General features: G+C 44.2%; 1 protein-coding gene across 1 annotated transcript; it reads right to left on the reverse strand.

Moving 5' to 3' along the window:
• Positions 1–2,960: 2,960 nt before the first annotated feature.
• FECH (ferrochelatase) lies at positions 2,961–24,851 on the reverse strand. Its single transcript, XM_037374057.1, is given in 13 exon segments — positions 2,961–7,625; positions 8,077–8,136; positions 8,542–8,706; positions 9,675–9,782; positions 10,573–10,671; positions 12,626–12,732; positions 13,280–13,414; positions 20,134–20,182; positions 20,184–20,283; positions 20,671–20,684; positions 20,686–20,791; positions 22,036–22,141; positions 24,724–24,851. Coding segments are annotated over 13 exon segments (1,254 nt in total). The 5' UTR covers positions 24,794–24,851; the 3' UTR covers positions 2,961–7,490.

Below are 24,851 nucleotides of genomic sequence, written 5' to 3' on the forward strand. Positions count from 1 at the left end.
TCGCTCTTTAGTACTTTCTGGGTAATGTATTTTGACATCAAGATAATGAGACGAAGGTTTGACTTGGAACTCCGCATCCTTGGTGGTGGGTCTGGTCCTGGAGGCAATGAGTCCTCGCAGCCGTCCTTGGGGTGGGTGAGAGATACCCGCCACCACCAGGTATCAGGCATTACAAAACGCAGTGGGGCATCCCCACCCCTGCAACATTTGGCCCTTTCTCCTGCCCCATGAACAATGTGATTGCAGGCATGGTCCCCTCCTCTGAGGACAATGGCAGCGACACTTTTAGTGACTTCTCTCCACATTATGGCCTTGTGATCTCTTGGCCTTTGGGGTTCAGATGTCACCGAGCAGCCACTCCTGACACAGCCTCTGAGCCCAGGGGATGAAAGGCCACATGTCTCAGAGACCATCTATCTCCAGACGATCCATCTCTGTGCAGTCACGTAAAAGACGCTATTCAGCCAGGCCAATGGATGCAAATGAAATAACCTTTTCCTGAAACTCAGTGATAGGCACAAATCTAGCAGGAAAACAAAAGGCAGAGTTTAGACCTGGCCCAAATTTACAAATCCTTGTGCTCCATGTGCAAAAGCAGAACTTGCCCATGAGGGCTTGAAAGTTATTAATTATAAATAAATCAGTTGCCTAGCACACCACGGATGGTACTGCTAAAAGGTGGGTACTTTTCACAGAGGATGAAGGCCAGCACAGCACGTACATGCCTGGATGGCTCCAACAGGTCTGAGACCGGCAGGAGGTACACACCAGTTTAAGCCTTCAACCAGCCCATTCTGAGTGTAAAGGTGCAAGGGCCCCACTGCTGGCCAGGGTTTCAGGGTCTGCCTGCCTGCCTTGAGGAAAGCAGCAAGCCAGGAAAGCAGGTGGGCACGTTACCTCTGCAGTTACTGCAAATATATGGGCAGTTTCCTTGGACTCTGAAAACACACTTGCAGCAGGTACGCTGGGTTTGTTCCTAAGGGGTTGCTGCAGGGTAGCAGGGAGTTCAGGTCACCCAGTGCTAACAGGGCATAAATGTTCATCCTCCTGCAACCTGAACACCCCACCTATCCAATACAAATACCTATCCCTGTTTCAGGGAAAACAGAGTCATGCAACCCTGCGCAGCCGCTGTGCACCTGGGCTGCCTCTGCCCACAGGGTTGTCCACTGCTCAGCTACTTCCCAGTCCCAGTGTGGAGCCTGCCTGCGGCCGCGGAGGCATGAACAGCTCCCCCTGAGGTCACCGTTCCCCATATGAACCTCAGCAGAAACCAGCAACAAGCTGATTTACCACAGGGTGAGAAATTGCCAAACCCAGTTTCTCTGCCAACAGCAGCAGAGGGACTGTGGCTCCTGCTGAACACAGAGCTCCTCTCTTCCTGCTGCATTTGGGAGGAAGGTAAAAGCCGGTAGGCAGGTGGTCACCACAGGCTAACTGATGCAATTCTTCACCCTACCATAACTTTCTAAAGGGAGAGCGAGCCAATGCTTCCACAGCCTTAAAGAGATTCTTTTGGATTCAAACAGAAGTGACATACATGTCTTAAACTCTGACATGCCTGCCCAGCCAAATCTCCACTTATATGCAAAATGGCAAAGCTACTGACTGAAACACCAGAGGAAAGAAAGTAAGACCACCGCTCCCCTTCATCCTCCCCATCTTCCATCCATTTGGTGCTCTCCCCCATCGCAATCTAGTAATGAGAGCTTACTAATGATCAGCTTAAGTATACAACTCTCATCACTGTTCTAGAAAATAATCAATCAATCACTTAATGTTTAACATCAAGAATAAGCTGCCTAGGGACTGTTAATAGATAATAGAATAAATTAACAATCACAGGTGGGATTCAAAACTAGCACAAGTCTTTTATTCGCCCTCTTCTTGAGCCCATTTTCACAGAAAGCAGACTGACACTCGATTCCACACCTCCTCCAAGCACGTAGCTGGACCTCAGCATGAGGAAACTGCAAGATGCGCACCCATTTATACCCCCTTCCCCACCCTGAAGCATCACTTTGCATTGCCCCAGACACAGGGCAAGACAGCCCAAACACAGCCAAGGAGGCAGGGTAAGGCGTAACTCGCCCCAGCCTGAACACGCACATAGACACAGGAACAGCCTGCACCTTCAAAACAAAGGCTCAGGCTGGATTTGACCCCTCATACAGAAAACTACAGCTGAAGGCACTGTTCTGTGAGCCAGAGGCGGGCAGGTTCCCGTGTGAAAGCCTTGCTGTGCAATCATCACCTCCACCAAGGGACCAGTTTAACTGATACTGGGGTTTGCTAGCCCAGGTGGGAAGTCACGGAGGTGAGGGCAGCGTGAAATTACCACGTCCAGCACTGTACTAACTGCTGAGAGAAACCTGTACAGACACTTCTGTGGGAGCAGAATAACAGCTTTGACTACTGGGGACAGCTGTTTCCAACACCATGTGTAAACACGCAGAAAAGGGCTGCTACTCACAGAACTTCATTAGCAAACTTTGCCTTTTCACATGCCTCACTTGACCCTGAAGGACTGCGAGCCCGGAGAGATGAAGTGCCATTATTTCCTTGGAAAATTTAAGGGACTGACCCACCACAGCTTGGCTACTTCAGCAAGTCATTTGGCACAGCAGGACCAGGCCAGCGTATCTCAGTGGGTGCTGAGGCCCTGCTCCAGGTAACACTGGCCTGGTTGCAGACTGGGCATTCAAATTTGATTTGGCTGAGACGTATGCACAGTGGGAGTGTTTGGCACACACCTGGGGTGCTTCGTTCCAGAGGCATCCAGGGTTTGCAACCCTCGTGCATAATGGGAATCAGAGTTCACTGTTCACTACCAATCCAAATCAAAATGCTGCCCAGCGTATGCCCAAATGCTTTTGCTTTCTCGTGCAGACAAAAGGGAAGGAACATAGAGGACATCAAATACTATCATGAAGGGCTCTGACTAAAGACACACAGCTCAGTTATTTCTTCCAAAAAATTTAATTGAAATTCCATCTTTATGGCAAACGATACACAGTAAAGTTATACAAATTTTTTGTGTTACATTACATGGAAGTCCTTGTTCAATCTGAAAGACCTATGTTGGACTAAAAGCAAGTATTTGTACACATCTGGCATTAAAAAATAAAAGTAACTTCTCTATTTCTTGCATCTTGTCATATTGATTTCCAACTCTCTGTGTGTGGTAGAAAGGGAAAATAAAAGTGAGCTTTCAGATATCCCTAGGAAAATCCCAGCCCCACTGGACTCAACTGTACCATCCTCTTCTCCAGGGGTAACAGGATGTTAGCTCACAGACACTATCCACACACCTTCTAATACTAGAGCACCACTTTTGGAAGCTATCACATTTTCTAAAACGCAGCCAGGAATGAGGAAGATTTTATAAATTCCAAAAGAGAAAAACTTCAACTAAACAAAAAAAAAAGGAAAAAAGCAAAATTGCAGAGAGTTAAATCAGAACAGCCTCATCATGAACAAATCCTTCAAAACATTCCATTTGCAAACACCTTTACTTCCCCCTTTTTTCCTTAGGGCACCAAGGGCTTTGCTTCTGAACTCCTCTATTTTTCAATCAATATCCTCAGGCCAGGGCTCCACAGCACTGGGAGCACTGGTGCGAAGAGTTCACTCCCCAGTTCTCGTTCCTATTTTCAGACACTGTCTCAGTTGAGCAGCTGTTTGTCTGCCTGCACTGCAAACAGCATGCAGTACTAGCAGGAGTAAGACCAAGCAGCTTGGGCAAGGGGACAGTGACACTGCACCGTCCCCGCAACCCTTCATTGCTCAAGCCCAGCCTAAGGACCCTGCTTGTACCAACAAAACCTTGGGACACAATGCTGCTTCAACACATCAGTTAAGCTCACTCCCAACCGGCTGCTTCTTGTCAGGGCATATGTAAATAGTAAACATTTGCAAATGAAATAAAGTACTGCAAAAAAGTGTAATTAATGATGAAAAAAATCAAACTAGATTATTGCCTGAGGACTACAGTCTCCCAGATGCTGACACTTCCACATGCTCAAATCAATTCAACCAGAGCAGAAAGTGCTCGGGATCTGACAAGACTGGCTCCCAAGTCAGTAGCACCAAATGTTTAACATCTGCCAGAGGAGCAAACTGCATGCTTAACTGTAGGATCAAGACTGCAATCTCCAAATGCAGCTGCTACAGATCACTGGCAGAGTGCTGAAGAAGGCACATAAATGGATGGGTTTCATCTCTCCTCATACTAGACACGCAATGTAGCTAACTACTGCCAAATTAGCACACCATGCTCCCTTCACGGGCAGAGGCAGCAACAGAGTGAAACTCATCCAACTCGTTGCAGGCATCTGCTTTGAGAGATGAGTAATTTCTCAAAAACACATACTAAACCAATCTTTTGACCAGAAATAGTATCTAGGAGACCAGTTCAGATGTTGGCACATAGATTGGAAGAATCAGAAGTAAAGTCAAATGAATTCCACTATTAGTTAGCATAGTCATTAATGCTCCTAAACAGAAAGACCAGGATTAGAAGATTTCAATGGCAGCAGAATTCCCACTGTTATCAGTCTCACTGTTATCTTGATTTCTATTAAAAATATTAAGCAGAGCTGCTAGTGAACTTGCTCAGGTAGTTTTTCAACAGGCTTCTGGTGCTGCACTAAGACAAAATAATGTGTGTTATATAGCATGAAATGGTATTACACGATCTGTTCAGCAAAATGAAGAACGCCACCAACTCTTACGAGATGAGATCCATCTGCAAAAAGCTAAAAAATTAAATCATTTCTACATCATGGTCTAAGAGCAGCAATAGGCTTAGTAATTACCTCACTTGTGGTTAGCATACTAAAAAGAATTTTAAAAACCTTTTATTACTGAGGACAAACGTAATGCCTTGTAATTAGTGCCGGCTAATATTTTCAGTCCTCTTTCCAGTATGGAAATAAAAAGCCAATCTATATTTATAGTATCGCAATGTTCATACAAAGTTAACCTTCACTTCCAGCTTCAGCCACACTTCCAAATGTGCTGGTCACAACCTGGATTTGAAGGTCAGTATACCCTTCAGCTGGTAGGAAAAAGGCATAGGTAGGAAGATTTTACAAAACAGATAGTTTTCACTGCCAAGCAGAGAAATGGGAACAGAGAAAGTTCTTTGTCCAGCAAGAGACATAAGGCCAGTGTTCCCTTCCCAGACATAATGCAGACATTTTTATTCTTTTGACATTGACTCAAAGGCTTTCCGTGAAAACTTCACCCCTCCAAACACATGCTAACCCTACCTACACCTGAGCAAGAGCAAGCGTTCCTTTTCCCTACCAACGCAGCGAGCAGAGGCCAAAAATTAAGGGAGAAAGGGAGAACAGAAGTCCCACCTTCTGGCTCCCTGCCACTGAAACAGGCACAGGTATGAAAGGTCAAGGAAGACTTCTTTCTGCTAAAGCAACAAGGGAAAGCAGTGACATAGGAGGTTCTGGCACTGAAGGAATTTAAGTCTGTCTCACCATAGTCACAGTGGGAAGCTGCAGTATGGCAGCGGAGACACGGCAAGCAACTCTCATGACACATTAGGCCACAGGCCCTGGCAAGGCTGTGCAGTAGGACTTGGATCGCTCCATGGCAGTACTTGGCCCACTGGCTGCTCAACACATCCATCCATCTCTTTAGTATCCCATGTTTAATTCTTTGAACCAGATAAACCTGTCATACCAACAGAGACCTATCTTCTTTTAAACAACCCTATCCTTGAAAGATTAGAGGTTCAAACTGTTCAAGCCTCATAATTACATAAGCAAATAAAGCAGTCTGAGCAGCATGGCATCTGCTTCTCAAATATCACGATTAGCTGAATCATCAGTTTACAGAAAACAACGTGCATTGCCAAAGTACTGGCGTTTCAGTGCTAATTACATAAAGTAAACATTTATATCCATGAAGTCGACAGCTGGACTAATACACGTATGGCTCAGTCCCACAGAACACTGTCACAGCTTTGCTCCTCCTTTGCCCCAGCCAGGAGGAGAGGTCCCTGTGCAAGAGGACCACCGACTGAGGTGCTGCAGTACTTCTGCCCTGAACTACTTCAAGTGCCAAGCTCAGGCATGCGGTGCAGTGACCAGCCTTTCAGAAAAGCCCCCTCCTATCCCAAGACTAACCTGGACACCAGTCCTGGTGCTGACAGTGAGGGAATACTGCCCTAAAAAAAGAGTTTTTCACTCCACAAAACTACCACTACTTAGGCATGGATTCAGCAGTCCCGACACACCCAAACACCTGCCAAAACAAGCAAGAAGTTTAGCTGGCTTATGAGTGCATACTCCCGGCCCACGTCAGTGCCAAAAATCTAACAGACAAAATCTGGCTTTTGACAAAGGTATGCATAAGCACCCAGCCGTCAGCCTGTGTGGCTGCCTGCTCTTGGGCATCTGCAATGTAAATTACTCCTGACTTATGATCTCAGTTTTAAACAACATCAATTAAGCTAGATCAATTGTACCTCTGCAAGTATCCCACAAAAACCACAGCACCGTGGCACAGTAGAAAGCACAGAGATTTATAAACCTTCTGGAGAGCAAGCCTGATTTCCTAAATTTACTTAACCACCCAAACAGAGAAAGCCCTTTTCAATAATAATTTTAAAAAGCCACTTGGCTTAAAGGATAAACCAACATGTTCTCAAACGTGCTGCTGATAGCAGCTAGATTTAAAACAGATAATTTGTTTCAACCAAGCATGTTTTTCAGCGCCACCCATCAGGTTTATTCCTTTCATGTTATGGTCTTCAAATCCAGAGGCTTTCCTGCAGATAATGAGTGTTTTTTCTAGAAAATGTAGACAAATTTGTGCATTCCACTACCCCAGCTAAACTTTCATGAGAAGTTTCTGGCAGGAGAAAAAAACCCCAAAACAAACCAAAGCCTTATCTTCATGTTCTAAAAAAATATACACATTATTTAAAAAGCATTAGAAGTCACTTGATCTTCCAACCCATCTGAAAAATCACTCTCACAAGAGACAATCGGTGATGATGCTGGTTAAACTGTACCTTAAGCATAAACAAAACAAACAATTGTATGCTTGAGCTGGAAAGCTGAAATTAATGCACTCGTAACAAAATTGCATACAAATAAATCCCTGCATAGGAAACAGAAGCTAATTAGTAGATTATTTTTTTTTTTTACGTTTTTCAGTGCATACTTATGGGCTCATGCCAAGCCCAATGAGAATCAGATGAAACAAAATATTTTCACATCTCGCAGGATAAATGCCCTTATTTCCCTACTTCTTACAAACTCTTCTCAAACAAAGAAAACATAAGAAAAAAAAACAAAACAAAAAAGTCAAGCTCTCCTTACTGTTACATGAGGTTAACATCACTGAGACTACCAGCCCGGTGAGCATGTAACAGAGGAGAGTTTAGTCAAGCGGTTTCTTTCCTTTGCACAGCTTCACCAGGGCAATTTTCCTGTATAATCCGGGGTGCTCTCCTAGGCTGCCCATCACAGTGGCTGATTAGTGAAGAAGGCTTTTGTCTCCCTGCAGATGGGATTTACACAGAGTGGACAGCAGAGGGTTAACTGCCTTGAGCAGATTTCATTCGACTGGATATGTGAACAGACCAAGTCTGCCAGAGCCTGAAAGACAGTTAATTAAAAATCAGAAGTCAGCAAACCTATGTGCATAAAATATAAAGTGCTTTAACACGTGCCACACTGACTAGTAAGACGGCCAAACTGTGTATCCACCAGACTACACATTTTAAGCACTACCCTCCTTGCCTTCAGGGGAAAATCCTACCTTTAAACATCTTAAGAGAAATACTACATTGAAAGATTACTACAAATGAATACAAACCAGTTTTTTCTTTTTTGTCAAACCAAATTTCTGAACTTCTTTAAAACAAAACACACCAAAAAAAAGCACTACAGTCATAAAAGAAAACACTTTGCGGTACACAGATTACATATAGGGTTTTCCATTTTCATTCTTGAACTCAGAATACTTTAAAACTACAAGAAGATATCCATAATCTAGTAGGAAACACACAACTGCAGACTTCTACAACTATTGCAACAAAAAAGATACCTTGGAGAATAGTGGATTTCCATTAAGAGACTCTGCTCTTCTGATATTTTCAACTCCGCACTGAATCAAAAATAAGAAGAAAAAAAGTTAAGTCTGCTAGATCTGTCAATAGTTAGCCTTCCTTTCCACTTCATTCATGATTTGCCTCAAAATGACAGAATTAAATGCAATACCATGTTTTTCAATACAGCAAAAATAACTATGATGCAAAATTTCACTTTGCTGCCGAAAATTGGTGATTCTTTTTTAGTAAGGATAGCGGTGGCTTAAAGAGTTACATCTAGAAAGACAAATTCCCACCTGTTTTGTGTTGCTAAAAATTGAGTTAAACCAGTTCAGATTAATTTCAATTTACATAAAACCAGAATTTGCCCCCAGTCATATTGCAAGAAGCAGCTACAGAGCAAATTTCAAAACAGGAGAGCACCACTATCCAAACAGTTATAAAAACCATAAAACATTCACCTCATTCGCTAAAACTTGGGCATACTCAATATCCAGTTCATAAAGTGTTTCAATGTGGTCACTCGTAAATGCTATAGGAACCAACAACATGTTCTTCTTTCCTCTTTGGCACAGTCCTTTAATGGTCTCATCTGTCTGTGGACCAAGCCAAGGCATGGGTCCAACCTGTAAGAAAAGAGGGAGTGAAATAAAGATGAAACCACCTGATTAAATCATTCTTACAAGAACACCCATGATTTCCTAAGCAGGATAACACAGGCCAGATTGTGTATACGATGGAGCCACTTATTTGTATTTCCCTGCTTTTGATAGCACCTCTCACTTTCTCCATTAATTTTTTTATGAGACACAGTGTCCCACCATTTAAATCCCAAAGAAACAGAACCTGGGCTGGCCTAAATGAGACTCACATTAAAATAAATGAAAATTTAAATAAAGGTGTACTTTTTTCAGTTCAATAAAACCTTGACCACTACTGCACAGGGTTTACCTGCCTTTTAAAGAAGTTACCATTCTGTAGCAAACTGTCCTTACCACTTTATGATCCATGAAGCATTTTAAGAACAAGACAACAATGGCATGATAGGTGTAATGCCTTGAGACATAAGGTTACTTGTACTGCATAATTCTGGTAAAACGCATGTTCCTTGCTATTTGCAGTAGTAATAATAAGTACAAAATAATGCAAGCAGTCTTTGCCCAGAATAATGAAGCCTATTTGGATTAGGCTCATATTACTATTAAGAATGTCTAGATCACAGTGACTACTTCGGAAAAATTGCTCGGAGATCCTCAAAAAGCAGCACCTTAAAAACCCTATGTGCTCGATTCTTTCTTCTGACAAAGAGAGACAAAGGCTAAACTAGATGTTATAAGATCATAAGTTTTCTAATGGACACATCCAAAATTTACTTTAAAATGATGTGATACAACAAAAAGGTGAGGAACTCTGCACAGAGTATCTGGAAAGACTGAACCTAATTAAAAGATGGGGATTCTGTTCTAGCAGAAATACTTGGGGAAAATGGGAAAAAGGCACTGAGGTTATGACCTCCTTAAGCTGGAAGAGCATAAACCATCAGCTGAAAAGCTTTACACTGGCAGGTGGCTTTACAGCTTCCCTGAGCACATACCTTGGACTGCCACACAAGCCTGTAAGGGTTGGAGTAGTTCAGCTTCTCCATGACTCTCTGGACAGTAGCTCCCACTTCCTGAGGATATGGATCACCACGGTTCACTACCTTCAACACAAAAACACCAGACCTTTTTCTTCCAGTGAACATGTTTGTGCAAACACCACCTAAAGACCGGGAAAGGTGAGCACACTGTGTGTGATGTGGCTGCGCCCAGGGAAGGCCATATCAAGTGCCTGGCTCATCTCAAACAGGGAAGAAAAACTGTGTTCTTGGCCAGCAAAACCTATGATGAAGCTGCTTTACCAGTATATCTGATCCTCCTCCTCTGCATGCTAAAGGATAAACTCTTCTATCATCGTATATAGACAGGGTTACATTTTGGTAACCGTACTGCATTTTTAAAAAATTATCCAAGAGCCATTTCACTGCAGTTGCTGGGTGCTGACAGAGGACCAAGTCATTTATTGCAACTTTGCAAAGACTTTTACTTTTATTCCTTCAGGGAAAGTATTACTACTGCTTTCTAGAGGTGAGAAAATAATCAAATTTTCCCCTCTGTTACCACGTGGGTTTGAGCTGGTAAGTTGATGAGGCTATGAACACAGCCATACCAAGTCTGACCTACCCCAGCGCCCCATCTTCAATGGCAGCCAACAGTGTAGATCTGGGTAAGCATGCAGAAGAGTAATCACAGCTCACATGCCTCACCTTCAGCTCCACATCAGGCTTCCAGCTGCAATTCACTAACTCACCTTTATACTTCTCTTTTATATTTGCCTGGCACTTCCACAGATGTGGCCCTACCCCACAGGTGTGTGAGCTGCATACCCTTCCATTCAGCAGAGCCAGCATGACTCTGGTCTAACAATGACAGAAATGACCTGACATAACTCACAGACATGGGCAGCGAGTGAGCAGAGAAGAGGATGACAACATCTTTCCTTTTTTCGGGCGGAAACAGGTTCAGTTCCTTCTGTATGTGATCGGTGAAGCACTGTTCAGGAAAACAAAAAGCAAAAACCTGAATGAGAAACCCTGAGAGGCATTATGTGCTCTCCGATAACCCAAGACAGGCAGCTTCAAATGTTCCAGATCGCCTTAAGAACTTCAAAATTCCCTTTGGTATGCTGGTAATAAACTGAAAGAACAGAACCAATTCAACCCAGCTCTCCTCTACCACCTGTGATGAGTGGGTCCCCAGCCTCAGAGGGCACATGTGTGCAGCTGCTAGAGCAGGGGCAGAGAGAAATGGTAAATGGACAGAGCACAATCATCTTCTCTTAGCAGCCCCATTACACTTAGACTAAATCAGCGTACATAGACATGGCATCAGAGAAGAGTGTACTGTGCAAAAGGTCTCCCCTAACCAACTGCTGAAGCAAGTTCAAGATAACTGTATTCAGTTTTATTCTGAGACCTTTGCCTTGAGCTTAGCTGATGGGAGAGAACATGGGAGGGATGGACACCTCTGCCCATCAACACTTGAAATGTTCTTCATGCTACACACAAACAAGCAGGGAAACACCTCTGACCCTTCACTCCCACTGCCAGCATTTGAACTGAGAGCCCTAACCCTGCACACACACAGCTAGGCTGAGGGAGCAGACAGAAAGCAGCACCTGCTGTCAGCTGCTGGCGTATGGTGCTGCAGGAGCAGGAAACAACTTTGTCTGCATGGTCTTCCCTCTCAGATATTTTACAGTGTAAAACACACCAGAAAAGTTAAAAAATGTTAATTCCCATTTCAACTTGGAAAGGGCTGGCTCAGCCCCTGGTTATAATTACAGCCTCCTCAGACTTCGGGAAATGCACACTGGTGAGCTTATTTGTAAAGAGAAAAAAAAAAAGTTTGTATGTATTCTGTCTAATGAAATCTATTTTGCAGGTTCCCTGAAGATACGAAAGATTCCTCAATTCTGCTGAACCAGTTCTAGTGAAGGCAAGAGAATACATACTGAGGGCACAGGGGGCATGGAGAGTGCATAACAGCAATGTTACATCCCAGGACAGCATCCCACTTGGGCAGCTTGTCAGGGGAACGTCACACAGTGTGGGCAGTTCCACCTTGCCTTCCTTCAGTTTTATCATCTGTTCAGCACACCACAAAAATTGCAAAACACAGGCTAGAGAGAAAGTTCCCCAGCAAAGACAAAAACATCATTTTCTCTGAAAAGGAAGGAGCAAGATGGTTTCCCTTAATTGCATCTGCCACAGCCAGCACTGTGCCTGGAATTCCCTCTTTGCTGCCAGATGAGAATCTGACAAACCAACATGATCTGTAAGTGCATCAACCATAGACCTGCTCTGAGCAGGAATTTGGACTAATGACCTCTAGAGGCTCCCTCCAGACAACACCATTACAATAATATGACTGCTTTTAAAACAAGACGTGGATGATGGTCACTTACACACATTATCATGCCAAAACATCTGGCATGAAATAACCATCCTTCTCCTGTAATTTTATGCACACTAGGCAAGACACATTTCATTACCATAACTAAAATGTACCCTCAAATTGAAGGTTTTTTAAAATTCCTGTTATTCTTCAAGTTATTTTTTTATAAAGAAACCTACATGAACAGACCTGAAATCAGCAAATAGCTTCATCTTCTTTTAGTACATTCTACAGCTAAAAATCTTACAAGCTTTGTCAGAAGCTAAGACTTGATCCAAGGGAAGTGTTTCCTCCAAATGTTTCTGTTGCTTAACATTACACTGTGGCTTTACTGGTAACAAGTATTTCTAAAAAGGAAACCTAATAAACATCTGTACTTAGTACTTTATTGTTTTAAAGTCAGCTGGAAATGCAAACTTACCAAGCTTCTCTTACATCATCCAATCTAAGAAAACCCCAGGGAATGCCAATTTGATAACATATCGGATCTGCTCAGTTCACACCTCTCATTCTGACTGCTAACTTCAAAGGCTCTCAAACAAATCCATACCTGAATAAGAAGGGGATGTGTGGGCCATCGGTCAATTATACTCCACTTCATCTTTGGCTTCTCCCCTTTTTTATTATAGTAGCGATAAATGGCATTTAAACTGCTTCCTGAAATACAGAGAATCAAGAACATAAGTTCAGCCAAGGCGACAGCAACCTGTCAGATCAAAAAAGTTTGTAGCAAGGTATTATAGTATTTTAAAATGCCACGTATTTACAATGCAACCATAAATCAGAACTGAGAGCCTCAAATATGAACAATTATATCAAAGTTCATACAAGGTACTGATTACATCGAAGTTCATACAAGGTACAAGCCAAAAACAATTTACTAGATCATTCTTTAATTGAGGAACAATTATTGTTCTAGTTTCCATGAAAAAAAGCAGTCAGTTGTGTTCCTGAGCCTTCAGTTTGCAGTATCTCACAATAAGAACAGTAACATAAAGCTACCCTTAGTTATAAATTTTCTACCCAGAATCTGGAATTACAGTACATACAGAAGACCTCAAGTTGGCAATGAAGCCAACAGGAAGGGGCACTTTGAGGAAGACAGGACAGCTTGCATTGACACTCTACATGCTCCCTCAAGGCTCACAGACAGGTACCCATATTTGCCTCTGTCCGTGCTCTCTGCTCCTCCACTGATGCTCACCTGTGGTAGAACAACTGTACTGTGGGTACTGCGTGAAAGCAATAGCCCTTTCAATGCCATCCTTCTCCATCTCTTCAATCGCTTCTTCTGTCAGAGGATGGACGTAGCGGAAGCCAATGTAGTATTTGTGAGGTGCTGCCAGCCAAAGCACAGGAAAAGAAATTGCAGGAAAAATACAAGAACTCTCAATACCATGTCATTGATAAGTACAGAACCAGACAGGCTGAAACTGTTGAAATAAACATGTTGGTAATTTTCTGGCTACTTTACTAAACCACTGTCGTGTAAACACATCTATCTTTGACCAAGTATTTTTCTGGTAACTCACTTGGCTGTTATTACAATTTAAAAGTGATTTATACCATTGTTTGCTTCTGCAGAAAGCATCACTCTTCTGCTTTTACTTAGTTTAGCAGAGACATGGTTTCCAGACTCTATGGAGCTCTGACATTTTACTGGGCAAGTTCTGATTTAAAGGGTGTATTGATAAAAAAGTATCACTACAAGATGCTAAATGAACACTACTACGCCCTAACACAGACCACAGTTACAGATGTGCTATGGGCTTCCTAACAGCACAGCTCAACTCACTTACTGAAATCAGAAGTCGGATGTTTTAAATACACCAATGTAATTAAAATGCCATAACCTTAGGAAAGACAAAGCTTTCTTCATTCTGCCATACAAAAGGAAACACGCTGCTTAAGCAGTTTGCACATTCCAGGAAATTTTATTTACCTAAACTTTCAAACATAATTGGGCTGCAATTTTGTGTGCCAGCACTGCAATGCTCTGCAGGAATCAGTTTGAAACAGGACAAGGCCCTGCACCTTACAGACATTAGCTGCCTATAAGGCATTTCAAGAAAACTAGGTAATTTTAACCCTTTCATGCTCCAGGCGCTAACAGAGAAGTCACCAAAACAGGACACCTTCAGCGCATGAGGGATTCACATGCCTTTGCTGGATCAGGCCTATGGTCCCAACGCTGCAGGGGGGGGTCAGGCAGAATTCCCAGGTACCGGCCACTTACTCTACATGCCCTCCACCTCCTATTTCAACTTCAACAAAGACCTGGCTCCCTTGTGTTTCCCTCACTTACTCTATCTTTTCTTTCATCACATCACGCAGATATAATTCCATTTCACTTCTTCCCACTTCCTTGTCTCCAGTTAGCCACATCAAAAAGCAAAGCTAAAACCAAGACAAGTTGGAACCATTTTTCAATGCAACTGCTCAGGTCACTGTGCTCATGAGAGAAGATGCCTTCCCCCACCCCGGTAAATCCGCTCCATTTGCATATAAACCCCCAAGGACTGGGACTATTGTTTGGGGTAGGAGATCTGTGCTACTGGGTAAGCGACACATGTTCTTTCATTCTTGTTTCTGAGTACTTTTCATAGAAACCTTCATGTCTTTAAACACTTAATTTTGGAGGCAATATTATTCTCTCCGAGGACAATGCTTTAGGTTTTTTCCATTTTCCATCTCTAATCTTTTGGGTGTCAGCCAAGGTTTTGGGAGTATGGTTTGGTTAGGGGGAAGGAGAAAGGGGAGGTTTGCTGTGTTGGTTTTTTGTTGTTTTTTTTTTTTTTTAAGTAGAGAACAGAGGTTCTTAGGAGAACAAAAGCAAAGTTTCTTTTTCAGGGTTTCTGGGTCACTAGCTCTGAAATAACATTTAACTGGTTTCTGAAGGAAGCAGATGTCCTGTGCTTGGTCTCCACTCCATACATTTATGCAGGATGCAGAAAACAGTTTTAGTCAGCCTCAGTTCTCTGCAGGACATAAGAGAGCTCCCAGCTGGGAGCAGCAGCAAATAATAACCCAACTTCAGGAGCCCCAGGAGCCAGTAACCTCATTAACATTTTTAAATGGTATTAAAAACAAAAGTCTGACTAACCAGAGTGAAGACAGTTTAACCTGGAAAGGGCATACTGGGAGAAAAACATGGCCAACATGGAAACTTCTTGCAATACTCTCACAGCATTATGTTTTGTTCTGGATCACAGGCAGCAAAGGGGAGGTTTTCATGTCTGTATACATACTCATTTGTTGTTACTGTTAAGAGTCAAAACTACTGGAAACAGAGTGATGTTTTGTCCTGGTTTCAGCTGGGATAGAGTTAATTTTCTTCCTAGTAGCTGGTGCAGTGCTGTGTTTTGGATTTAGGATGAGAATAATGTTGATAACACACTGATGTTTTAGTTGTTGCTGAGCAGCGCTTACACTAAGTCAAGGACTTTGCAGCTTCTCATGCTGCCCAGTCAGCAAGGAAGCTGCAGAGCACAAGAAGGTGGCAGGGGACACAGCCAGGACAGCTGACCCGAAGTGGCCAAAGGGATATCATCCGAGACCATATGATGTCATGCTGAACAATAAAACTGGGGGGAGCCGGCTGGGAGGCAGCAGCCTGCTGCTGGGAGACTGGCTGGGCATCAATCAGTGGGTGGTGAGCAACTGCACTGTGTACCACTTGTCTTGTATGCTACCGTTGTTGTTATTTTTTTCCCTTCTTTTTCTGTCCTATTAATCTGTCTTTATCTCAACCCATGAGTTTTACCTTTTTCCAACACTCACCCCCATCCCACTGCAGGGTAGCAAGAAAACAGCTGTGTGGTGTTTAGCTGCCTGCCAGGCTAAACGACAACACATCTCCCTCCACGAAGAGCTGCCAATTTAAAGAAACAACGTGGCTGCCTCATCCTGTAAGCTTTGATTCTGCTGACAAGGGAATCTCAGCTAAAATACAGCTTGTAAGGAATACTAAGAGCCGTTATAATTAAAAACAATAAAAAAAGCAAGATGTGGCTTCTTAAAATATAATTACCATTGCAAGACATTAGCCTATTTGATGCCAGCACTAAAAAAAAAAAATCCCAACAATAGAAATGGATTTTCTTATCATCATGTTCATGTGATTTATTCTTACAGACTAGTGAGCCTACTCAGCCCCACTCATTCAGGAAGGAAAAAACTCTTGTTCATTTTCAGACAGCTGCTTGTAACAACAAAGTTTCATTTTAAAATTATATTGTTCCCAGATGACATGGGTGAGGCTGTTTATTTACTAGTTTATATTAGTCCCATTGCCAAAGTGTAACATGCCAAATGTATACAAGTCAGTAAATCAGCACACCGATTCATTTAAGCAGGCACAAATTTCACAGGTGGCTGATAATGCGGTCTAATGAGCTCTTCACCAACTGCAAATACACAGCAACTATAAACTCTACGACCCAAAAGTCCCAATCAAGGTAAAAAAGTGTGCAAAGTATTTCTTCTTTGCCGTGTGTTTCAAGTCTTATCAGCACAACCTGCAAGTTACTCATTAACAGGGCTCACCACTCCCAAAGCACTACCTGTGAGCACACGATGTTCCGAAATGCGTAGCTCAGTCTGGAAACACATCCAACTGTTTCAAGCTATTCTGAGGCGACACAGTACTCAGTAGCACGTGCTGCAAGGCTACTTGAAACACTCGAGGAAATGGTTTAGCACACAATTCAATTGCTAGCAATGGTTAGCACATTCAATTTTTAAAACTGCAGCTACCATTAGGTGAAAAAGGTGGTCTCTAAATGACTTATCAGGTGTAAGAACTGCACAGAAGGGGACATGACTTCACAAAAAGTGGTCACCAAAGAAAAGTAAGCAGGAGTGGTACACTGAGAAAAGCAGATAAACTTTCTAAGCTTTATCTTCAAAACCCGTTGCAAGCCCAGCCCTTCAGGAGCTACTGCTGCTAAAAACACTACTGCCTTGGATGCCTCGGCAGTGTGCAGTTTTGGCTTCAGGCTTTGACTATACTTGCAGGGACCACAGCTGGAATTAAGCTAGAGAGTAGCACCTGTGGAAAAAAGGATCGAACGTCACCCAAATGCACGTATCAGTGCAACACTACACGCTGAACAAATAAAATAAATTTGGTTCTAGCCTTCCAAGAGCATTACTTTTCACCTTCCAGACCCTTTTACCAGTCTCCCACCTCTAGCGCTTTTCTACCCGAGCCTGAAGCAGATGCCATAAAGAACTACAAAATAGCTAGGAATCAAATAACACGTATTGTCAAACATGGAGGGGGATTCCCTGACAAACCAGCATCACATCAGCAAAGGTCACAGAAACTGAAGGGAGAAGGCAGCTTGCCGCACCACACATTATGAAGCTGCTGAGCCCAAGAAAATGAGGAACTCTCCTCTTTGGCTTCTCTTACTCCAGCAGTTTTTCCTAATAAAAATGTTTAGTGTTCCTATTTGAGTGGCAGGATGAGAAGTATTATCTGTACCTAACACATCAGTGAGGAATTCAGCAGGCAGCTTAGCAATCTCATTAATTCCTTCTACTCACAAATGTAGTCTGCATTATGCTTTTTGTTCTTGAAGCAGCAGAGAAACACCTTATGGGAACAATGGTTACCCCTAGATAGGTCATTTTAGACAGACCAACCATCACTTCACTGTTTCTCCTAGCTTTTTTCAAAGTAGTGGTGACTGTCTTTTTCTGTCTGCCCCATGAAAGGCAAGACACAGAAGATGGCCATCACCCTTGAGCTGCTATGTGAATATGGAAGTTTAATTTCTGGTACTGCCACTCACACTTATTACTGTCATGGTTTTACTGCCACATAGGAAGAAACTTTAGCATAAAAGGTACTGTAAGCAAATGATCTATCACCTTCAGCAAACCGCCAAAAAGAAACTGACTTCTGGTTTGCCATAGCTGCTAACTGAGCAGCAATACAAGCTGAAGTCAAATTCAACTGCCAATAAATTTGGAAGCAGTTTAGCTGAACTTGTGCAAATTCCACAATGAATGCACTTAACCCGCGTGAACAATGACTCATCTATCAATTTGGTTGGAGGTTTTAGGAGAGAGATCAAAAGTGGCTGAATCACAGCAAATTAACACTATGCAAATGACTGCAGTTGTCTGTGTTTGCACACCTAGCCCATAGCAATTGCACAGTAAAATACGTTAGCTGAAGCCCTCAGTAAAAGGACACTCACAGCAGTGTCTGCACCCATTTCCCATCACACTAGTGCTACCAGGTAGCTTGGCACAGGGTAATCCATACAAGCCACAGCTCCTCGCTGTGAGAGCGCAAGGTTCAGAAAAATTCTTTGATCTGGAGAGAGGGGAGGGAGGTTGTATTCACCTTTCAAGTTTTCTTATCATCAAGGAAGAGCTGGCAAAGTCAGCATCTACTTCCACCCAAGCCCAACTGTTAGGCCTTATCTGCTGCTCATGTCCTTGGGTGAGGCTCGCTGCTATCACCCAGCCAAGCCCTGTTCATCTACAAAGCCTGGTCTTTCCTTCCAACTGACCTCCTCTTCACTCCTGAAATCAGGCCAAGTTGGCGTGTGTTCTTTTATCTTTTATTAATAGTTACAGATTCAGACACCAAGTTTCAAAAGCTCTGGACACATCCAAGCAATAATTGCAGAAGGATGTTTCAGAGGAACAAAAGACACCTGGGGCTTTGGGGAAGAGTCAGACTCCTGATACTCTCCCATGCAGTTACCTATTCTTTAGGCTCAGGCTGGCATAACAAAGGCAAACAAACACAAAAGGCTTTATAGCATTAAGTTCTGGCCTTGGAGCTCTTCTACATCAGACAGTCCCTGCACAGTGTCCCAGCCAAGCTGGCACTGAACAGGGAAGGGCACCTGCACAAAGCAGCAGGAGCAGGGAATGCTGTGCTGTCCTCTGAGCCCTAATTGCTGGCTGCTGCAAGTGTGCGGCAGCCATGAGAAGGTGGCCGTGCATTTTATAGCAGGAGATCCCACCCCCCTGTGAAACTCAATAGCACCAGTGTGCAGTACACGAACGACCAGGGAACCCTCGATCGAAAGACTTGTTTTATTCTGTGTACACCCACATGCACAGCCTAATAGGATTCATCATTCTCCCACTCTACCTCTTCATAAAAGAGAATTACAGGAGATTATACTGCCAACGGTCACAGATCTCCACCTCATATATGCTAGTGAGAATGCCACCCCAAACACCCTTCTCCCATGCCTGCCCTATTTGTCCACATGAAATACATTCCCCTTTCTTATCATCTAAGGCTCAACCACTAGTCTTCAGCGTAGACTTCTCCAAGCTCAAGCAGGGCTTACAGGGCAAGGTATGACACCTTGCAGGCGTACACACTGACAGAGGCTCCTGTCACCTCTGACAATAAGGTACTTTGCCTATCATAGTAATCTAGATTTCTTCCCACAATCAAAGGGGAGAGACAGAAAGAAGTGTATCTTTAGAGGGTGATCTTGCCCTTTGATAATGACCTCAGGATTAACTGAATCACTTTTTCTCCAAGCCCTACTCTCTCGATGAAAGAGGGAGCAGAGACTACTAGCTTAGGCCAGATGCCCAAAAAAGATTCCTGATGGCCAAAGTTACACAAGATGAAATATGCCAAAAGCACCCAAGGGTGGACTTACCCAGGGGGCAGCTTTTCAGCTAGTTGCCTTGGGCACAGGCAGAGATGGCCAGCTGGCCACAGCACACACTGGATTGACTAAGAAGGTGGGTAAATGTGTAGTTGTCTTTTGCTGCTACACTGTGTTACTGCAGGTTGAACAAGTACTGACAGTATCCTCCAAAATCAAAGCCAGTCTGCAACGTAGACCACAGCACAAAAATGTATATGCATGTGTGGGAACCTGGCGCTTTTGCACTTGCTCAGTTTTTAACAAACAAGAACTTCTGCAACACCTTTGTTGTGATTTCCTGGCAGGACTGAGAATTCCGTTCACACAATAAAAATAGAGAAACAAAAGCTGCTTCACAAGCACATGCTTTCAACACATGAAGCAAAATAAACTTTTAACAAGCACAGTAAAGAAGTACCGGTGTGAGGAGACATGCTGTCCAGCAGTTTCACCATGCCTTCTCCCTGGACTGTCCGTCCACTTCTTGATTGGTGATCCACCTCCAATCCTGCTGTACTGCTCCTGGATTTTTGGTGTGCGGCGTTTGGCAATGAATGGTGCTAATTTACTGAAGTGTTCAAAAGATACACATATTAATATCATAATCACACAGTACCACCCTCTTTCCCCAGACCTCTGCTGCAAGTGGGTTTTCTGTGGACAATCCCCCCAAATTATAGCAAACCACTGTTGCATGGTTTATATAATGCCACATTCCATCACCCTTCCCAAACTTAACTAGGTGACAGGAAACCTACAATTTTCAATTAGAAGAGAATGATCTTGGCATGCCTATTTCCAGATAATTGTAACACCGTTTCTTGCTACTGACTGGTCCTAAGATTAAACAGCCTTAAGAAATGCTGAAACACACAGGAGTTAAATGTCCAAGCCTACAGCTAAGACAGCAACACCCGACACAAACTGTAACAGAGGAGATCACAGTATTTCTCACTTTTGAACTGGAAGCTGTCATCAGATCCCTGTCCAGGAAGAGACGAAGTAAGAAATCATGCACATCATCCAGCTGTTCTGGACCTCCCATGTTTAACATCAAGATTCCTGTTTTAGGTTTCCTACGGAAGCAAGAGATATTTAAAATCCTAGTGACCTACTGCCTTTTTTTTTTGTATTATTATTACAAAACAATCAGCTTATGCTTCTGCATTTGTCTTTTACAAAAGCAGCATCCTATTTAGAAGCTCATTCTGCTTATGTAAAAGTACGAACTACAAGCATGAACAGCCAGAGAACAAGTAATTACAAGTAATTACTTTTTTGAAGAAGTAATCACTTTGCAACACAGAATTTAACTGGAAATATACTGAGAAAATTATCTCGCAGCTGAAGGCTGAAAAGGGAGGTTATAAAACAGCATCTAAGGAACTATCTCAGCTGAATGCCTGATGGAGATTCCAACCACACCAAGCAGCAGCTTCCACAGAAAATAGATAAGCAACCCACACAGGTCTTCATTACTCTGGAGACACATCTCATCTCCTAAAGCAGCGAAAGGGGCTAAGAGCCATTTTCTACACATAAAATAAGTGCAGGATTGGTTTTGTTTGGGTGGGTGGTTTTCTTCTTTTCTTTTTTTTCCCCCACAATGGGTTTCTATCCAGGTGCAGATCCAGCTCACTGTCCTAAGATAAGGTCCCTCCCAGAACAGCACAGCAGAGCGCACTGTGGTATAAGCTTTTACAGAGACAGCTGCTGATCACAACTCTCCCTCAAGAAATGGATTTCCCCATCAAATCATTTCCCCTCCCCAAGGAATCCCAGTGACCAAGATCTCTCGCCTCCTGAGCAGACAGAGCTGAGGCTGCAAAGGGAGCTTTGCCCTACTCTTGTCCAGGCCAAAGTCTTAAAAAGAGGCACTGAGAGGAGCCTAGGCCTGCCCTGATGGGTCGGGCCTGACCTCAGTTTCCACTCCCTTTCTCCTGGAGTGTCTATCAGGAGGTTGCTAAATAAAACCCAGGAAGCAGAACCTCAAATAATGATAATATCCTACTGTTTGTTCTTCTGTTGCTTCTGCACTGACTTAGGCTTTACCATGGGCCACTGCCTCACAGCATTCTGCAGGGAACAGGGCAGGCCATCCTTGCGCCACAGAATTGTGAAAACAAGAGGCTCTGCGAATGCAGGCAGGCAGATAAAAGCAATTGCACACACACACACCCAACCTAGATCAAGCCCCGTGACTGCCACATTTTGCTACATAACCAGCTTTGCTATGCACATAAAGTGGCATACCATATCAGAGGGAGACAGACAGCAATAAAAGCAGGTCGCCCCCACCCAGACCTCACTGCAAACTCACCGCGCTTCTGGCTGAATTTGAGGTTTTGTGCTTTCTGTCACTGCAGCTGCAGTCACCTGACCTCGCCATCGCGCCGGGACCCTCAATTGACTGCTGCTTTTTACAACTGGAAGAGAGATAACAGCATATTGATAACTTTGCACTGGGCTGAGCAGCCTCTGCCAGATAGGCACTAATCTCTCAACAGCTACATAAACACACTTGGCAATATTGCGCTGCTCGGCATTTTCAGCCTTAAGCTCCAAGCCCTGGAATCAAAGACAGTCACAAAATTGCAAGCTTCTGCCTTTCTTTAAACACTCCATAAACTGACAACTTTTGAGATACCAGGGAGTAACCTAAAACCAAACAAAAGCCTCACTAATCTTTAAGCTCCAATCATAAGCCCAAAATAACTGGTGACAACACAAAAGAAACTACACAGGGCTGACATGCTAAGGAGTATGCCAAGCTACACTGCTCTTCATCATATAGACATACCTGGGCTAACTCTAAACAAGCAAAGTATTTTACACCACCTCCACAATGTAGGCTAGACATTTGCTAGTTTAGGGTCCCCAGCAAACTTTAGCAACATAGATGAGCACCTGTGAGCCATGAGCAGACAGCCCTTTAGTTTGAGCCTGTGTCAGGTACACCGAGCAGCAATTTCAGAATCCATTTACCCAGGGACATGGGCAGCCTTCTTTCTCACTACCCAGCCAGGTGACTTCTATTACTCCTGGATTTCAGCATCAACCAAAAACCAGGATACTTTAGAAGTAAAGTCTTCCCACACCGACTTCCCTCTCGGCTTTCTGCTAGCTTCCCTTCAGGTACTGGAAGGTGCTGTAAGGCGTCCCCAGAGCCATCTCTTCTCCAGGCTGAACAACCCCAACTCTCCCAGGCTGTCTTACAGGAGAGGTGCTGCAGCCTCTTACCATCTCCATGGCCTCCTCTGGACCTGCTCCAACAGGTCCATGTCCTTCTTGTGCTGGGGGCCCCAGAGCTGAATGCAGCTAGATGACTGTTAACCCAAACTTTTCCAACCCAAACCATTCTACGATTCTATGCTGGTTACAGCCTGGTTTTTTCAAAAGCACGCTTTGTTTTCCTCAGGGGTTCATAGTCATTACGTGATAATTTTTAGTGTAACCGTAGTGTGAATTGCCCAAGATGAAAGAAATGGTTAAATTCTGCATCCCCAGCTCTCCAGCAATCGTTTCAGACAACACTTCCCTTGTCAGACTGCAGGAGTTCAGCAGCAATTGAGCCCCAATAGCACAGACCTCCTCAGCAGCTGATCCACCTGCTGAGAAGAGCATCTTACGGTTCACAGTTCCCTAACAACATCCTGAACAGATGCTGAACGCCCTCAAAACCTGCTGAAATCAATGGCAGTGAAAAACATCTTGCAAATCCAGCTTCTAACTTGGGATTAACAGCGTGTAGCTCTGGATGCCTGTGTCTGCAGTGATATGAAAGGCTGCAAACTAAAGAACTTCAAGCATCGCTGATGCCTGAAAGACTCTTTCCAAATATTTGTATTCTTCCTCCAGTTCTTAGGTGATTACCTTTTGAAGCACTGACTCTATATGTAAATTATATAGAACAATAAAAAGAGACGTTTCAGTGGCTATATTGATCCTTCTGCACCATAAACAAATACTGAAAAGCATTTGCTTTACTTAAGGTGAGGTTTAGGCACATTTCTATCTGCACATCATAAAGCACACGACGCAGAACACCAGCACGTGCAACGATGAGGACCCCAGCTCCATGGAATGTTGGTAAAAGTGGGGGGTTTTATAAGTTTTAGAAATGGTTTTATCGTATCAGCCTCTGGAGCCAAAGGCCCCGTAACCCCAGTCCCCAGCGCTGGCATGTGAAGTTACTCCAAGAGGTAAAGCCTGGTAAAGCCTTCCCAGGGGTAAAGCCTTCTGTCCCAGACAGGGAACAGCGCACAGCCTGCTGCTGCACAGGCTGCAATGCTCGTTTGCAGCATCAGGGTGACATGTATTATTGAGTGATTCACCCCTCCTCACCTGCACCTGGCCTGGTTCTGAAAGCGCAACCTGTGAATTGTTAAACCGGGATGGGTTTTATACAGACACTTTCTAGAAAGGGAAGTGCATCGTTTAAAATTAAGATACCTGAAAGAGAAGAAAAACACACACACACACACCCCCAATCATCCTCAAATAACAAACAAAAAACCGAACACATCCACCCCGCACCAAAAAAAAAACCCAAAACAACAACAAAAAAACCCTTGGGATAAAAAAAATACTGAAAATGCGCGCCCGGCAGCCACAACTGACAGGTTTCCCTGAGCCGAGGAACCCCCAGCCCGCAGCCCTCAGCTCCCGCAGCCCCCGCCAGCCCGCCCCGCAGCCCCGCTGCCGGAGCCCGGGCTCGCAATAGCTCCCCCCTCCGCGCGCCGCCGCGACCCCGGCCCCGGGGCGGACCCACCGCGCCCAGCCTCCGGTGCCAGCCGTCCCCGCCGCCCGGAGGCTGCGGCCCCGGGGGATCGCAGGCCCCGTCTCTGCTGGCAGCGTTATGCAAAGGCACCTCACGGGTGTTGTGTAACGCGGTCCCGCCGGTCCCGCCGCGCTCACAGCCCCCGCGGTGAGGCCGGCAGCCCCCAGCCCGCCAACCCCGCCTCAGCCCCCTGTTCCCGCCACTTGCGGACGGCGCCCACAGACTCACAGTGACGCGTCACCCGTCCGGCCGCAGCAGCTGTACCAGCGGCGGCCATCTTGGCGCCCGCCGTCTGCATTCCCTCAGACTGCTCCGCCACCGCCTGTCGGCCTCCACCGCCGGCCTCCCCCGGTACC

The sequence above is a fragment of the Falco rusticolus genome, chromosome Z, assembly GCF_015220075.1.
Source record: "Falco rusticolus isolate bFalRus1 chromosome Z, bFalRus1.pri, whole genome shotgun sequence".
Classification (NCBI taxonomy): Eukaryota; Metazoa; Chordata; class Aves; order Falconiformes; family Falconidae; genus Falco; species Falco rusticolus.